The 19,423-nt window shown below is 37.7% G+C and overlaps 1 protein-coding gene across 1 annotated transcript; it reads left to right on the forward strand.

Moving 5' to 3' along the window:
- The first annotated feature begins 6,754 nt into the window (after positions 1-6,754).
- LOC130440670 (uncharacterized) lies at positions 6,755-11,636 on the forward strand. Its single transcript, XM_056773934.1, has 2 exons — positions 6,755-6,763; positions 9,360-11,636. The coding sequence occupies exons 1-2, from the start codon at positions 6,755-6,757 to the stop codon at positions 11,634-11,636; spliced, it is 2,286 nt and encodes a 761-aa protein (XP_056629912.1).
- Positions 11,637-19,423: the final 7,787 nt, after the last annotated feature.

The raw sequence follows: 19,423 nt of genomic DNA on the forward strand, positions 1-19,423 counted from the left end.
AAAATAACATGACGAAAGAGTAGGATTGGAGGTCGAGGCAACCTTGGGATCCGGTGCTTTTTGCTCTGCACAACTGATATTTGAATATTTTCAAAAGCACCAACTTCGACAACGGTAGAAACCGAGGATTTGGTGGTAGTGGGTTCCATGGTCCCTGTTTGCCAAGAACCCTCGGAAGGTTTCCCGCAGGCATTGTCCGCGGAATCTGATTAGGGCTTCGGTACCATTCATACCTCGGTACAATTCCTTCCGCCTTGGATTGGGCCCATAAAAATGAGCGATCACGATCGATTTGGTTGGTACGATTCCATTGAAATGTTTAAAAAAATAACATGACGAAAGAGGAGGATTGGAGGTCGAGGCAACCTTGGGATCCGGTGCTTTTTGCTCTGCACAACTGATATTTGAATATTTTCAAAAGCACCAACTTCGACAACGGTAGAAACCGAGGATTTGGTGGTAGTGGGTTCCATGGTCCCTGTTTGCCAAGAACTCTCGGAAGGTTTCCCGCAGGCATTGTCCGCGGAATCTGATTAGGGCTTCGGTACCATTCATACCTCGGTACAATTCCTTCCGCCTTGGATTGGGCCCATAAAAATGAGCGATCACGATCGATTTGGTTGGTACAACTTCATTGAAATGTTTATAAGAATAACATGAGGAAAAAGGAGGATTGGAGGTCGAGGCAACCTTGGAATCCGGTGCTTTTTGCTCTGATTTTGAACTGATATTTGAATATTTTCAAAAACATCGGCTTCGACAACGCTGGAAACCGATGATTTGGAGATAGTGGGTCCATGGTCACGATCTATTGGGTTGGTATAACTTTATTGAGATGTTTCGAAAAATAACTGGTCGAAAGAGGTTGTCAGATAATAGTTCAAGTATGTCGCCAAAAGCGGAAAGGAAACGGTTGTTTCCATGTAGAGCTAATGAACTCAGAGATGGCGCAGAAGCTCGAGTTGGCTATCTAAAGAAGGTGGTTGGTCTGTGATCGAACCTATTGAGTAAACAATGTTAATGGCAACAGTGCTAGTGAAGAATTGATTACTTTATTGGATTTTATAGCCAAAGCAGTTTCGTAGGTGCGCTGATAAGAATTTAACAAAGTGGAGTACAAATTTTTATTGTTAATTAGTTATGTTTATTACTTATGCATTCCACTGTATATTTAAATGTTTTTATATCTATTTTTAAGCTAAAACTTAAAAAAAATAGAATTTTATTCAATGATTAAATTAATAATATTATAAAAATAGAAATATTTGTAATTACAAACTCGTTAAATGAAGTTTTGATTAATATGATTGTTTTCCGTGAATTGCGTACCTTCAAAAGAATCAATAGAAGATGTAATCAGATTTTACCATTAATAATCGTTTCGAGATGTTAATTTGTAACTGAAGCCGCTCACTACTCCTCACAATAAAATGGAATCAATCAAATACACTGCACGCCATTATAAATGCTATAGAAAAAAATTATTAAAGACACTGAAATCTTCGATCTGTTCAGTTTTTCGTGAAAATTTCCTCGAAAACATAATCCTTAAATTGGAATGAAATATATTGTGGATATTTCTTGCGCAATTTCCTAAATAAATACATTAATATTGTGATTATGGTGAAAACTAAACACCACTGTAAATTCCATTAACGAAAATTTCGAAATCAAATTATAAAAGATCATATAACAAAGAAATATTTGATATTTTGTAGGGCAGTGTATGAATAGTGATAAATACGTTTTAACAAACGACAATAACTAACCAGGATATTCACATACGCTGAAATCATTAACATTTTTTTTGGTAGCGCAAATGTTATCATGCATCTTAATATTTTTTACAAATGATGATATTCCACCAAATATTTACTAGTCCATTCAGTAATTGCACCGCTTTATTAGAGGATTTAAATCGTGGATTATTCGGTTCAGATGTTTTTCAGCCACTCTTCAACTTGTCAATTCTATATCTAATTGGCCTGCCTCCAAAATACCTACAATCTTCCCAGGGCACATTTAATTTCTAGAGGATTTTGCCCCACTTCCCAAAGTGTTATCCTGAAGATTCCCTTTGTTGTCTACCTTTTAAAAGACCAGTTTAATATTGTTTCTGTACATATGGAGAAGTTTCTAAACTTCTTACTGATATAGTTATGAATCTTTTGGATTGTTTTAAGCCCTGGGGTGATTCTCCAGTAAACTGCATCTGATTCTTCAGCCATTTCGTTGTTGATGAGGCCACCATTGCCCGGTATACTCTTCATTGATGGCAAAACTCTGAAAACATTCCAGAAGAACTGACAAACAAGTACTGGTTATAATATTAATTACAGATGACGCTTGAAGCAGAAATAACTATTGACATAAATAAATGTGTGAGAATTCCTATGCCTCAATTTAAACATGTCGTAACTTGTAAAGTCTAGACCAGGGGTGCTTAAACGGTCGATCGCGAGTGCTTTTTGAGTAGATCTCGAGAAGAAAAAAATTTTTAATAAGTAGGTAGGTAACTAAATTACAAAAATGTATTACGTAATAAAATAACACTGCTTGCGGCAAAAGGCGGCTTTATCAAAGGAACGCGCGGCACTTGTCAAAGAAAAGCCGCGTTGTTTCTAGACTAGACTGTACTGTCTAGTTTCGGGCGGCGCGTTTGACGGGAACATTCGAGACTTTATTTCACGCCGATATAAATGTTGCGCCTGCATGAATTGGAGTCATTCTGAATTGTAACTTGATAGCGATACTACGTCGATACAAAGTTTATTATTAAATAGTGGAAAATGAGTGCAGTGAAGAAATCTAAAACGTATCATTTTAATAAGGATTGGGAGGAAGAATTTTTCTTTTGTATGGTGAAGGATAAGTGCATTTGTGTTATTTGTCGTGCGTCAGTTGCAATACCTAAGCGTGGTAACTTAGAGAGGCATCATAAAACGGTTCATAAAAACTATCAAAAGGATTTTCCGCCACAGGGTGAATTAAGAAAACGAAAAGTAAGTGATTTTATATCTTGTTTGAAAAAAGAACAAACCATGTTCACAAGACCAGCCAAACAATCAAAATCTGCTACGATATCTCATATATTGGCGAAACACGAGAAACCATTCGAAGATGGATCGGTGGTGAAGGAAGCATTTATTGAAGCGGGTGAGACTTTATTTGGAGATTTTAAAAATAAAACAGAAATCATGTCTGCTATTAGAGAACTTCAGTTATCTCGTCCGACTGTCACAAGGCGTATTGAAGTCATGAGTCAGGACATCGCAGATAAACTAAAACATGATATCATGGAATGTACATACTTTTCTTTACAGTTCGACGAATCCACCGATATGACAGACACTGCCCAGCTGTGTATTTTTATTCGGATGGTATTCAATGACATGTCGGCTAAGGAAGAATTTTTGACAATCATTCCTCTGAAGGGGAAGACCCATGGCGAAGATATATATGAAGTTTTCTTTAATTTTGTAAAAAACTACGAGCTACCAATATATAAATTAGTGTGCATTACAACCGATGGAGCACCAACAATGACTGGAAACAAAAACGGTTTTGTGGCATTGTGTCGAGCTAATGAAGAATTCCCTTCATTTTTTTCATTCCATTGCATTATACATCAACAAGTTTTGTGTTCCAAAGTTTTAAACACGGAGGAAATTATGAGCATTGCAACAAAAATTGTGAATTTTATCCGTGCACGTAGCTTGCAACGGCGGCTCTTTGAGTTGCAGTTGAAAGATAGGGAGTCAGCTGAACACACTGATTTAGTTCTTCACACAGACGTCAGGTGGTTGAGTCGCGGAAAGTTCCTACAAAGGTTTCAAGAATTATTGCTCGAAATAACAGCTTTTCTAGACAGAGAAAGAGGTGATGACACTCAGATTTTGAAAAACGAAAAGTGGCTGACTGATTTGGCATTTTTGACTGACATCACAATGCACTTAAACATCGTTAACTTGGAGCTTCAAGGTAAAGGAAAAACTATTATTGAGATGATTAGCGCAGTAAACGCATTCAAAAGTAAATTGCAACTTATGATAGATCAACTGAAAAGAAAGGATCTGAAACATTTTCCGTCTTTGAAAGCAAGGATTCCTCAGTTTAGCATCATTTATGAGTTATCCTTTTTCATGTAAAAACATTGAGGAATTAGCTACTGAAATAGCAAGTCAGTTTAATATGAACTCATGTTCTGTTGAAAATGAGTTGGTGCAGATTATATCAGATATACATCTCAAAGCTACAGCATCTGATACAAATTTCTCCGGTGTTTTATATCTGAAAATAAATATCCGAATCTAAGGCAAATCGCCCTTCAACTGACTAAGGCATTGTTTGGGTCAACTTACTTGTGAGAGTCTGCATTTTCTGAAATGAAGATAATTAAGTCAAAATATCGCAATCGACTAACTGACGATCATATGTCATCATGCTTGCGATTAGCACTCAGTGGTTACGTACCATCTTATGAAAAGTACGCTGAGGACATGCAGTGCCACGCTTCAACATCCAAAGCCACTCTTTAGTTAGGTTTAACACCATATGTAACTCTTTTGTTTTGTAACAACCAATAAACTCGCAATTTTGAAAATAACTATGAGTTTTTTCATTGATATTGTAGAGAAGAACCTAACTAAACCTAACCCAAACCTTGACTAAAATAATGTACCTATATTGTGCAGAAAGCTAATATCTATATATGCTACGGTACACCCTACCTAGATAAGTAGGGTGTATCGTGTATGTACGACAACCCTGCATCACATATACTTGCAGCGTATCAGAGTCGATCGTAAGTAGTCTAAAAATATTGAGGTAGATCGCCAGCAGTCCAAGTTTGAGCACCCCTGTTCTAGACCCTAAATCAACGAAGAGGACGTCCATTCAATCATTTTCTTTTTGTTTATTAACGATACGGTACGTTTTTTATATTGAATAATATGCTTTTAATGTGGAAAGCAATCACAAGTTTGAGTTGCATTATAAACAGCTTATTTGTGCACTCAAGGGTATAAATTTGTATACTTTTGAAAATATCATTTTAAACTGTAGTACAATTTTGTAATAGCCGACATTTCCAATAGCACAATTTGAGCTCATAGCTGCGCAAAACTTATGCTTGTTCCAAATTGTCATTTTCGATATTTGCGCGTTTTCCCTTTGCCCCTAAAGCATCAAATAAACGATTTTTTCAGGTAAAAAGCAAGCACAAGACCCTATTACACTCGAGTAGTGCCTGTCGTATGGAGATGCCTGTAGATATCGATCTTGAACTTCTGTAGATTGTAGTGTCCGGTCAAAACGTTTCTTGGTTAGCTTGGTAGCTAATTCTACAGTCTTACACTTCTCTAAAGGAAGGAGTTCCAATAAATTGACATTCTGTAGTTCGTATTTTGACATTATTAGAAGCAAAAGTTTAAAGCAGCCGGGAAAGACACAGTTAATGATCCAACACAGCGTTGGTTTAATCGTTTTAATAATGACGCTTGAAGATCGCTCGCGCTGAGGTCGTGCACCTGCGTGGAATATTAAAGTTACAAGGAAAGCAGTAAAAAACTCACCTGGTACCAGCTCTTGTCGATTATCTGACTCCCTTGGACCTTCTAAGAGACCATACAGCACATTTTGAAAACATTAGGTAAGATCTATAACAGTTTTTGGAAACTATGTTCGGGAACTAACCCGGATCACGTCCATTTTTGGTTAGGATAGGATCCTTTCTAGCCTAGTTAACCAGAGGGTGAATGCGATCAGCTGGTTCATTTTCTATGGTTTTCTACCAACAATTCAAACGAGCAGCGTTATTTATAGGTTACTTTTCAGCATAAAAATAGTTTATTTGTATTGAACTTCAGTTCAAAATCCTTATAAGCGAGTAGATCGTTGATAAATGCTCAATACAAATTATTAAACATCAAGAATCAACGCATAAAAAAGTAATAGAAAAATAAGATCTTGTAGATCATGTTTTATATTTAAAATTATACGACGTTCCTAATGGAATTGTGATCTAAATCTTTTTCTGAATTGGGATCCGCTATCAGCAGCAGACGTTTCTATCATTTAACGCTCCTTTCCATGAGTATTGAGCCTGGAGTTGAGTTTAGTTACTAAATTATGAATATCTTGTTTCGATTCCCCAATATTTACCATTTGATGTCTCGATCACTCAAATATTGTTGTGATTATGAAGGTTTACTTTATTTTGAAATCATTCCAAATCGTCGAGATATAATTGCCGAGGTACAGCGCGACAATTTATTGCATCTAATCCTAAAAAATGGTTTTACTAATGCCTCAAAACGTTGAATTAATACTATAGAATACGACGGGCTAGACTTCAAATATTGAACCTTACTTGATAAACATTGGAAAGCGATATTATGTATAAGACAACCTCTATCTATTAAGAAATTAATTCACGTTTAGACGAACCAAAGTTTAAAAGGATTTAAAAATAATATTAGTTTGTAAGATAATTAGATTGGTGGAATGTTTGGGCTAATGAAGAGTATTTCTTGTAGATGGTCCATATCATCCTTGTTAAAAGTTACCTTGACTATAGTAATTATCTGTACTTTGATTTGACAACCAAAATCAAATTACAATCGAGAGTTTAAGATGGAAACAAATGGTAGGGGTACAGCGTATTTCGGCAGGAACTATAAAAATCAATTTCAAAATACGGTTAATCATAACATTTTGACTTCTCTTCAACTGAAGTTAGAAAAAACCTCCAGAAATGAAACAAGTAAGTTTAATGGGTTTTGCATGGTATATTATTTGTTTTGTTTGTGAGAGAATCCACAATTTTAATTTGATTTTTTACATATTTAAATACCTGAAATCCTTTTCGCAATCTTATATATTAAAAAAATTGATGATTTCCATTCAGAGCCCGTTCAGGCGTTCTACCCAACCGATTTGCTTAATTTTTTTTTTCAATGAAAGGTATTGATGCACAGATCAGCCATCAACTATCAGATTTCATCTAATTTTCACCATTCTCAAGTTATACTCAAATGTGATTTCCCCCTGTACATTACTTATGGGAATTTTTCACATACACACGTTCTATCCTCAATATCTCAGATTCTAATATAGCCACAGAGTTCGTTTTAGTTTAAGAACACTTGCTGAAATACCTTCTTTCTTTTGAGTTTTTGAACACCTAAATCGCTTGAGTTGGAGAGGAGCTAGGCGCGGACATGCAATGTGGAGTTATGGATTTTTGTAGGTTTTTGGCAATTTTTCTACATTCAAAGATCTATATCTCAGGTTCTAATATAGCTACAAAGATCGTTTAGGTTTAAGAACACTCGTTGAACATCCTCTTTCTTTTGAGTTTTTGAACACTTAAATCGGTTGAGTTGGAGAGGAGCTATACGCGGACATTCAATGTGGAGTTATGGATTTTTGTAGGTTTTTGGCAATTTTTCTACATTCAAAGATCTATATTTCAGATTCTAATATAGCCACAGAGTTCGTTTTTAATTAAGAACACTCGTTGAAACACCTTCTTTCTTTTGAGTTTTTGAACACTTAAATCGGTTGAGTTGGAGAGGAGCTATGCGCGGACATTCAATGTGGAGTTATGGATTTTTGTAGGTTTTTGGCAATTTTTCTACATTCAAAGATCTATATCTCAGATTCTAATATAGCCACAGAGTTCGTTTTTGATTAATAACACTCATTGAAACACCTTCTTTCTTTTGAGTTTTTGAACACCTAAATCGGTTGAGTTGGAGAGGAGCTAGGCGCGGACATTCAATGTGGAGTTATGGATTTTTGTAGGTTTTTGGCAATTTTTCTACATTCAAAGATCTATATCTCAGGTTCTAATATAGCTACAAAGATCGTTTAGGTTTAAGAACACTCGCCGAAACACCTTCTTTCTTTTGAGTTTTTGAACACTTAAATCGGTTGAGTTGGAGAGGAGCTATGCGCGGACATTCAATGTGGAGTTATGGATTTTTGTAGGTTTTTGGCAATTTTTCTACATTCAAAGATCTATATCTCAGATTCTAATATAGCCACAGAGTTCGTTTTTGATTAATAACACTCATTGAAACACCTTCTTTCTTTTGAGTTTTTGAACACCTAAATCGGTTGAGTTGGAGAGGAGCTAGGCGCGGACATTCAATGTGGAGTTATGGATTTTTGTAGGTTTTTGGCAATTTTTCTACATTCAAAGATCTATATCTCAGGTTCTAATATAGCCACAGAGTTCGTTTAGGTTTAAGAACACTCGCCGAAACACCTTCTTTCTTTTGAGTTTTTGAACACTTAAATCGGTTGAGTTGGAGAGGAGCTATGCGCGGACATTCAATGTGGAGTTATGGATTTTTGTAGGTTTTTGGCAATTTTTCTACATTCAAAGATCTATATCTCAGATTCTAATATAGCCACAGAGTTCGTTTTTGATTAATAACACTCATTGAAACACCTTCTTTCTTTTGAGTTTTTGAACACCTAAATCGGTTGAGTTGGAGAGGAGCTAGGCGCGGACATTCAATGTGGAGTTATGGATTTTTGTAGGTTTTTGGCAATTTTTCTACATTCAAAGATCTATATCTCAGGTTCTAATATAGCCACAGAGTTCGTTTAGGTTTAAGAACACTCGCCGAAACACCTTCTTTCTTTTGAGTTTTTGAACACTTAAATCGGTTGAGTTGGAGAGGAGCTATGCGCGGACATTCAATGTGGAGTTATGGATTTTTGTAGGTTTTTGGCAATTTTTCTACATTCAAAGATCTATATCTCAGATTCTAATATAGCCACAGAGTTCGTTTTTGATTAATAACACTCATTGAAACACCTTCTTTCTTTTGAGTTTTTGAACACCTAAATCGGTTGAGTTGGAGAGGAGCTAGGCGCGGACATTCAATGTGGAGTTATGGATTTTTGTAGGTTTTTGGCAATTTTTCTACATTCAAAGATCTATATCTCAGGTTCTAATATAGCTACAAAGATCGTTTAGGTTTAAGAACACTCGCCGAAACACCTTCTTTCTTTTGAGTTTTTGAACACTTAAATCGGTTGAGTTGGAGAGGAGCTGGGCGCGGACATTCAATGTGGAGTTATGGATTTTTGTAGGTTTTTGGCAATTTTTCTACATTCAAAGATCTATATCTCAGGTTCTAATTCTATTATTATTAAAAAAGTTCCTCCTTAGCCTAATATTGATCAGAATAATAATTTCCACGTAAAAATTAAGATTTTTTACAAATATATACTTTTTAGGCTTTTTTTAGGCTTTTTAGCCTTTTGCATTTATTTTTAATTATACTTTGATATGAATTTAATTTATTTTTATTCAAAATTAATTTAGACATCTTTTGTTTTAGATAATAATAATACCAGTGCTATTCATTGTTGCTTTCGGAGCTAAATTGAATCAGTACTTACCACCCAGACCAGAAACTGACAATATACAGTTTCAACCCCCAGCCTTACCAAATCAACCGATCGCTTCTAGTAACTTACCTGAACGACAGTTTGGACCTTCAAAAGCTTCCGAACAATCTGGACAATCTAAGAGTCCATTTGGACAATTTGCTAAAAAAAATTCACCAAATCTAGGTTATAATCAAGTTGGGCAGCTACCCAAAAATAACGCCCCAGAACAATATGGACAAACTTCTAATCCTTTCGGACAATTTTCTCAGAAAAATACTTTTAATACCAACTATGGCAGCCCCAGCAGACAGTATTTACCTCCCAATAATAAAGATACTTCTGTACAAAGTTCAAATTCAGTTGGACAAATCCAAAGTCCTAGTTTTAATTCTAATGGATATAACAAAGAAGAAAATAAAGGTTTAAATCCTAAACCTAATTCACAAATCAACTCATTTGGACAGTTTCCTAATCAAAGGCAAGGTGATAATGTACCAGCTGGTGAGTTCAACGGACAATTTCCTGCTGGGCAAAGTATCACTGGACCTCAATCAGCTCCAGTAGGCTTAATCAGATCCGAATTCAAACCTGATTCTGGTGATGGATATTACAATTATTTATACGAAACAGAAAATGGAATCACTGCTGAAGAAGAGGGTGGTGAAAAGAATGACGGAAAATCGGCACAAGGTAGTTTTTCTTATACTTCGCCTGAGGGTGAACAGATTACGATAGAATATACCGCTGATGCGAATGGATTTGTCCCTAAAGGGTCCTACGTACCTGAGATTCCTGAAGCCATTGCGAAGTCTATTGAATTGAATAAAGCTGCTGAAGCTCAAGGAGAATATAACGAAGGCTCCTATAGAGATGAATACAATGACGATTCCAATGGAAACAAAGGATATGCTCAATTTAGCTCGTTCCAAGGTCCTAATGCTTATGGATACCAAAAATCTGGACCTACTAGAAACAATAATTTCGCGGACCTAGGTACTTTTGCTTCTGAAGATAACAAACAAGTTTCTCCATTTGGACAGCAAAACAATGGCATTTCTTCATATGACCAGAAAATTAATGGAGTTCCGAAAACTTTAGCACAACAAAGTTATAGATCTCAAACACCTTCAGGGCAAAAAGAAACCCAACAAAATAACAAACAATTACAATCTTCTTTGGGACAACAAAACAATAGCCCTAAAACATCTTTTGGACAAAATTATGGCGGTAACCAATATTCGGCACCTGGTGAAACCAACATTCCTGATCAAGGTACTTTTGCTTCCCAGCAAAACAAACAAGTAACACCATTTGGGGAACAAAACAATAATCCTTCCACTTCTTTTGTACCTTACAATAAAGCCCCAGTTACTTCTTCTGGATATAATAATGATCTTCGTCCTTCTGGACAACAATATAATGTTCCAGCTACTTCTTTTGGACAGCAAACTAATGTACCTAAAACTTCTTTTGAACAAAACAATGATGGCTACCAATATTCTGCACCTGGAAAGAACAACTTTGCTGATCAAGGTTCTTTTGCTTCTCAGCAAAGTAAACAAGTAACTTCATTTGGACAACAAAACAATGTTCCTTCAACTGCTTATGGAAGTCCAAATAAATTTCCATCTACCTCATTTGGTAATAATAATAATGTTGGTACTTTTGGACAACAAAACAAAGGACCAAAAACTTATGGACAAAGTAATGACGATATCAATGGTTACGAACAATCGGCACCTGGTAAGAACAACTTTGCTGATCAAGGTTCTTTTGCTTCTCAGCAAAGTAAACAAGTAACTTCATTTGGACAACAAAACAATGTTCCTTCCACTGCTTATGGAAGTCCAAATAAATTTCCATCTACCTCATTTGGTAATAATAATAATGTTGGTACTTTTGGACAACAAAACAAAGGACCAAAAACTTATGGACAAAGCAATGACGATATTAATGGTTATCAACAATCTACACCTGGAAATAATAACTTTGCTGATCAAGGTACTTTTGCTTCCCAACAAAACAAGCAAATAACTCCATTCGGACATCAAAACAATTCACCTGCTACATCTTTTGGATCTCAAAATAAAGCTCCATCTACTTCATTTGGGGATAATGTTTCTTTTAAGCAACAAAACAAAGGGCCTAACGTGAACTTCCAGTATGACGAACCTTCTGGACAATATGGGACCGTACAGGATAGTCAGGGTGGATATAAATATTAAGACTACCATTATTTTTATCTGCAGTTCTGTAAATTATAATTATTCTGATTATATGTAAATAAATGCCTAATAATTTATATTATAATTGTTTCAATTCGTTGTTTCTACAAACATATAGTTCTTTCAATATCAATTGCACAAAACACAACGGCACTAATACGAAATTAAGAAATGAAAAATAATGTTTACTCCCCGTATAAAACTCGGTAAACATCTAACAAACCTTCAGTCCACGTGGACTCATCATCTCCAATGTTTACCAATGAAAACATCGAATCGTAAACCTAAATGCATTTCTATTGGACGAAGCTGTCGAAAGGCGTATGTACACAATTTCTTTGAAGTATTCCCGCTAGACAGTCTGCGATAATCAGTGGCGTGGACGAATGAAGACAATGAATGTACTGAGTACAAAGACAGTTTGAATTTAATAATAAAAATTATAATAAGAAATGCTGAATTAACTAGAGTAAATAAATTTTCCATTTATCGATTAGTCACGAAAGGGGTTGCTGTGGATCATTCACAAAACCGAAAAACATGTAAAGAAAAATTAAAATCAGTTGACAAAGCTACTCAAGATTTTATAAGTAGGACAATTTGTAGTTTATATAAGGAACATTACTTACAATTAAACCAGTTTAGAAACATTGCGTCAAGTTTTGTCAGCATGTGGTTTTAAACATAAGCAAACTGAATAAACGGTTGGCAATAATCGAATCGTCAAGGATAGTTCGATGGCGACAAGAACTACCGAAGTTCTAATAGACAAATGGGGTACAAAAAGAGCTCAGTTCACGTCTGGTATCCTGTTTAAACCAAACTCCCTTACAGGCAGGTACATTTTACTCGTCTACTCACGTTTTATAATTTAATAGTCAGTTGTAGCAAGTTAACAAGGTATAATAATGATTTTTTTCTCAGTCTAAGATATAAATATTTTTTAAGGGTATTTAAAAAAATTATAAATTTATAAAATAGGTATCTACGCCTATGATAGATCAAACAAAATTGTCGGCAATAGTTTTTATAATCTGTAATTGATATTGGGAGAGCTAAAACAGTTTGTTCGTTTGGACAATCCGTAACTACAAAATTTTGTAGCAAACTCAAACTTTTTTATCATATGTCAATGTCAATATGGCGCCTCGTTATGACGTCATTCCGAAAACATCATTAATAACAAAGATCATGCTTTTACGCCAAGTTGTCTCAATCTACGTGAAGCACCGTTATATTCCAGCTCGATTATGACCAATTTTTTTGCATAGTACAAAACGAGTGTCATCCTCCACCTAGCGTACCAGATTTGGCTCCCTGTGACTTTTTATTTTTTTCAAAACGCGCGAAAAAACCTCGTGGGTGTTTGTACTCTTATTTGCGACTTTTAGGCAGTTCACTGGATCCTTAACCACACTTAACATCTATCCAAGGAAGTAAGCAAGAAGCTGTATACTGGTTGAGTGCGCTCCTAGTGATAAATGCATTCTGTACGGCTTCGAAAGAGGTCATCGCGATAATTTCATGATTATTAGATAATGAACAACAAGCTGTGGAAAGGAAGTGCATCTATTGCCCAACAAGAAACGACAATGGGGATGTACACCATATCAAAACCGAGAAGGAGTTTCTCCAAAAGAAGGCTTGATTCTCCGGAATGCCTAGCTTGCAGCGGAGCAAACGAAGACGCGAAGGCATGTCCAATATTTGAGACATGAGCTGGAAATCACGCTGAATCGAGGCATAAGCCTCGAGACCTTGGTCGAGGCAACGCTTAGCTCTGAAGACAAATGGAATGCAACGACAACTTCCACCACCAAAGTTCTCCGGGATCTGCGACGCGAAAATCGAAGTAGGACGTTCACGAGGTGTCAGACTATGTTCCCTATAATGACGAAGAAAAAAAAGGGCCAAGGGAAGTGCATCTATTGCCCAACAAGAAACAACAATTGGAATATACACCATATCAAAACCGAGAAGGAGTTTCTCCAAAAGAAGGCTTGATTCTCCGGAATGCCTAGCTTGCAGCGGAGCAAACGAAGACGCGAAGGCGTGTCCAATTTTTGAGACATGAGCTGGAAATCACGCTGAATCGAGGCATAAGCCTCGAGACCTTGGTCGAGGCAACGCTTAGCTCTGAAGACAAATGGAATGCAACGACAACTTCCACCACCAAAGTTCTCCGGGATCTGCGACGCGAAAATCGAAGTAGGACGTTCACGAGGTGTCAAACTATGTTCCCTATAATGACGAAGAAAAAAAAGGGCAAAGGGAAGTGCATCTATTGCCCAACAAGAAACGACAATGGGAATGTACACCATATCAAAACCGAGAAGGAGTTTCTCCAAAAGAAGGCTTGATTCTCCGGAATGCCTAGCTTGCAGCGGAGCAAACGAAGACGTGAAGGCGTGTCCAATATTTGAGACATGAGCTGGAAATCACGCTGAATCGAGGCATAATCCTCGAGACCTTGGTCGAGGCAACGCTTAGCTCTGAATACAAATGGAATGCAACGACAACTTCCACCACCAAAGTTCTCCGGGATCTGCGACGCGAAAATCGAAGTAGGACGTTCACGAGGTGTCAAAGTATGTTCCCTATAATGACGAAGAAAAAAAAGGGCAAAGGGAAGTGCATCTATTGCCCAACAAGAAACGACAATGGGAATGTACACCATATCAAAACCGAGAAGGAGTTTCTCCAAAAGAAGGCTTGATTCTCCGGAATGCCTAGCTTGCAGCGGAGCAAACGAAGACGCGAAGGCGTGTCCAATATTTGAGACATGAGCTGGAAATCACGCTGAATCGAGGCATAAGCCTCGAGACCTTGGTCGAGGCAACGCTTAGCTCTGAAGACAAATGGAATGCAACGACAACTTCCACCACCAAAGTTCTCCGGGATCTGCGACGCGAAAATCGAAGTAGGACGTTCACGAGGTGTCAAACTATGTTCCCTATAATGACGAAGAAAAAAAAGGGCAAAGGGAAGTGCATCTATTGCCCAACAAGAAACGACAATGGGAATGTACACCATATCAAAACCGAGAAGGAGTTTCTCCAAAAGAAGGCTTGATTCTCCGGAATGCCTAGCTTGCAGCGGAGCAAACGAAGACGCGAAGGCGTGTCCAATATTTGAGACATGAGCTGGAAATCACGCTGAATCGAGGCATAAGCCTCGAGACCTTGGTCGAGGCAACGCTTAGCTCTGAAGACAAATGGAATGCAACGACAACTTCCACCACCAAAGTTCTCCGGGATCTGCGACGCGAAAATCGAAGTAGGACGTTCACGAGGTGTCAAACTATGTTCCCTATAATGACGAAGAAAAAAAAGGGCAAAGGGAAGTGCATCTATTGCCCAACAAGAAACAACAATTGGAATGTACACCATATCAAAACCGAGGAGGAGTTTCTCCAAAAGAAGGCTTGATTCTCCGGAATGCCTAGCTTGCAGCGGAGCAAACGAAGACGCGAAGGCGTGTCCAATATTTGAGACATGAGCTGGAAATCACGCTGAATCGAGGCATAAGCCTCGAGACCTTGGTCGAGGCAACGCTTAGCTCTGAAGACAAATGGAATGCAACGACAACTTCCACCACCAAAGTTCTCCGGGATCTGCGACGCGAAAATCGAAGTAGGACGTTCACGAGGTGTCAAACTATGTTCCCTATAATGACGAAGAAAAAAAAGGGCAAAGGGAAGTGCATCTATTGCCCAACAAGAAACAACAATTGGAATGTACACCATATCAAAACCGAGGAGGAGTTTCTCCAAAAGAAGGCTTGATTCTCCGGAATGCCTAGCTTGCAGCGGAGCAAACGAAGACGCGAAGGCGTGTCCAATATTTGAGACATGAGCTGGAAATCACGCTGAATCGAGGCATAAGCCTCGAGACCTTGGTCGAGGCAACGCTTAGCTCTGAAGACAAATGGAATGCAACGACAACTTCCACCACCAAAGTTCTCCGGGATCTGCGACGCGAAAATCGAAGTAGGACGTTCACGAGGTGTCAAACTATGTTCCCTATAATGACGAAGAAAAAAAAGGGCCAAGGGAAGTGCATCTATTGCCCAACAAGAAACAACAATTGGAATATACACCATATCAAAACCGAGAAGGAGTTTCTCCAAAAGAAGGCTTGATTCTCCGGAATGCCTAGCTTGCAGCGGAGCAAACGAAGACGCGAAGGCGTGTCCAATATTTGAGACATGAGCTGGAAATCACGCTGAATCGAGGCATAAGCCTCGAGACCTTGGTCGAGGCAACGCTTAGCTCTGAAGACAAATGGAATGCAACGACAACTTCCACCACCAAAGTTTTCCGGGATCTGCGACGCGAAAATCGAAGTAGGACGTTCACGAGGTGTCAAACTATGTTCCCTATAATGACGAAGAAAAAAAAGGGCAAAGGGAAGTGCATCTATTGCCCAACAAGAAACAACAATTGGAATGTACACCATATCAAAACCGAGGAGGAGTTTCTCCAAAAGAAGGCTTGATTCTCCGGAATGCCTAGCTTGCAGCGGAGCAAACGAAGACGCGAAGGCATGTCCAATATTTGAGACATGAGCTGGAAATCACGCTGAATCGAGGCATAAGCCTCGAGACCTTGGTCGAGGCAACGCTTAGCTCTGAAGACAAATGGAATGCAACGACAACTTCCACCACCAAAGTTCTCCGGGATCTGCGACGCGAAAATCGAAGTAGGACGTTCACGAGGTGTCAAACTATGTTCCCTATAATGACGAAGAAAAAAAAGGGCCAAGGGAAGTGCATCTATTGCCCAACAAGAAACAACAATTGGAATATACACCATATCAAAACCGAGAAGGAGTTTCTCCAAAAGAAGGCTTGATTCTCCGGAATGCCTAGCTTGCAGCGGAGCAAACGAAGACGCGAAGGCGTGTCCAATATTTGAGACATGAGCTGGAAATCACGCTGAATCGAGGCATAAGCCTCGAGACCTTGGTCGAGGCAACGCTTAGCTCTGAAGACAAATGGAATGCAACGACAACTTCCACCACCAAAGTTTTCCGGGATCTGCGACGCGAAAATCGAAGTAGGACGTTCACGAGGTGTCAAACTATGTTCCCTATAATGACGAAGAAAAAAAAGGGCCAAGGGAAGTGCATCTATTGCCCAACAAGAAACAACAATTGGAATGTACACCATATCAAAACCGAGGAGGAGTTTCTCCAAAAGAAGGCTTGATTCTCCGGAATGCCTAGCTTGCAGCGGAGCAAACGAAGACGCGAAGGCGTGTCCAATATTTGAGACATGAGCTGGAAATCACGCTGAATCGAGGCATAAGCCTCGAGACCTTGGTCGAGGCAACGCTTAGCTCTGAAGACAAATGGAATGCAACGACAACTTCCACCACCAAAGTTCTCCGGGATCTGCGACGCGAAAATCGAAGTAGGACGTTCACGAGGTGTCAGACTATGTTCCCTATAATGACGAAGAAAAAAAAGGGCCAAGGGAAGTGCATCTATTGCCCAACAAGAAACAACAATTGGAATATACACCATATCAAAACCGAGAAGGAGTTTCTCCAAAAGAAGGCTTGATTCTCCGGAATGCCTAGCTTGCAGCGGAGCAAACGAAGACGTGAAGGCGTGTCCAATATTTGAGACATGAGCTGGAAATCACGCTGAATCGAGGCATAAGCCTCGAGACCTTGGTCGAGGCAACGCTTAGCTCTGAAGACAAATGGAATGCAACGACAACTTCCACCACCAAAGTTCTCCGGGATCTGCGACGCGAAAATCGAAGTAGGACGTTCACGAGGTGTCAGACTATGTTCCCTATAATGACGAAGAAAAAAAAGGGCCAAGGGAAGTGCATCTATTGCCCAACAAGAAACAACAATTGGAATATACACCATATCAAAACCGAGAAGGAGTTTCTCCAAAAGAAGGCTTGATTCTCCGGAATGCCTAGCTTGCAGCGAAGCAAACGAAGACGCGAAGGAGTTTTCCAAGAGAAGGCTTGATAAAAAAGAGTTTTTCTCTATTTATGATTCTAATTTTCACATTCTCGTTTTTCAAAAACTTACACTGAAAAAAGTAAACTATTATTCCACCATTGATGATTTAATCATGTCGTCAATTATAAATTTGTTTGATTAATTTTAAAAAATAATTGTCTATTGATGTCGATAGTGAACGGAGGTTTTTTAATATGTAGTGTAGTATAATTTAAAATACCACGAGATATTCGTACAATAAACTTTAATAAGCAATCTGGATATTCATCATACGCGAGTACATCATTCAAGTAGCATAAATACAATCGTGATTCCTACTGTTCCACCGAATATAATTCCACCAAAAAATAGATGTGAAAAAAAAAGATTTAATTCTATGAAAAATGTAGAAGAAATTGATGAAATAACAAAAAAACCGTCAAAAATATAAAATAGATTTGGATTTTATAGAGGGTAGAAAGAAGGAGAAGCTGTATACGATAAATAACAGTTCAAAAACCTTCCAGAATGTAGAGTTAAAAAATTCAATATTATAATTCAGTATTAAAAGTTGTCCAGGACGTAAATAATATTTGGCGCTTCCTTTAAAATTTACCCTGAATCTACCCTGATTTAACACATTTTGACAGACACTTTTCATATACAGAGATTGAACTTCTTCTCTCCACCCTCCGTATTGGATTTATATCGAATTTTTCAAATAAGAAAATTTTTAAAAACTTAACTGAATTTAGTTGAAAATAAAAAAGTAAGTCATCATACCAACCCGGTTGAAAAATATTAATGAATTTCAATCGAATTGTCAGCATCAATCAATTGACAAAAGTAAGAACTGTCATTACTTGTCAAAATTCAAAAATACCGCCAAATGTTTTCTATATTTCTGTCAGCATATTATTGATAACGGGTAGACAGCTGCACGCCATCTGTCAGCACCGATTATAACTTAAAATAATGGTTGAAAATAATAGTTGACACTATGGAGTGACTGGTACCAAGCCACACGCCATCTAACGGTGACGGTCACAATTTAATGTTATGAAAGCGAGTGCTCCATCTATTATTGACTAGACGTGAACTACGTCCCCGATATTTCTGAAAAAAGAAGTTAACTGTAACTAGACGTGAGTTTCTACAATATTCTACAGTTAAATATAAGGCAGGAGCTCGCAGTAACGTGATATCTTAGTGTAATATTAGTTATTGCAATGTTTGTAGTGTGGTAATTAGTGGAAGTGGAAACTATGACGTAACCGAAACCAAGCCATACGCCATCTAACGGCGCCGGTTACAATTTAATGTAATGGAAACTGTCTATTATTGGGTAATCATGAACAAAGCTGCAGATATTTCTAGAAGAAGTAACTAGACATGATTTTCTGTGTTATAGGGTTAATATAAAGGCATATTTAAGATTTAGTTGTTTATTGAATACTTAAAGTGAATGGTATAATGAAGTTTTAAGTGTAAAATTAACGTGTGCAATTTTATCCACGAACCTAAACCCGAGTTCAATATTTTTTATGTATTTCGATATCTTTTAAGGTTGAATCCGATAAATCTGAGATCAATAAAATCGGTCCAACCATACTTGCGTTATGATTTTTTTTATATCTATACCTACATTGGTGGAATGAACAAGCCGAAAAAAAAAACAAGTAAATGGTCCATTTCGTCCTCATTAACAATCGCCTTGACTATTGTAATCATGAGTATATTAAGATGATGGTTAATATTGAAAAAATAGTGGGAGAATATCATATTTCGTTAAGACCTATAAAAACAAATTTAAAAAGACAGTTCA

The sequence above is a fragment of the Diorhabda sublineata genome, chromosome 2, assembly GCF_026230105.1.
Source record: "Diorhabda sublineata isolate icDioSubl1.1 chromosome 2, icDioSubl1.1, whole genome shotgun sequence".
Classification (NCBI taxonomy): domain Eukaryota; kingdom Metazoa; phylum Arthropoda; class Insecta; order Coleoptera; family Chrysomelidae; genus Diorhabda; species Diorhabda sublineata.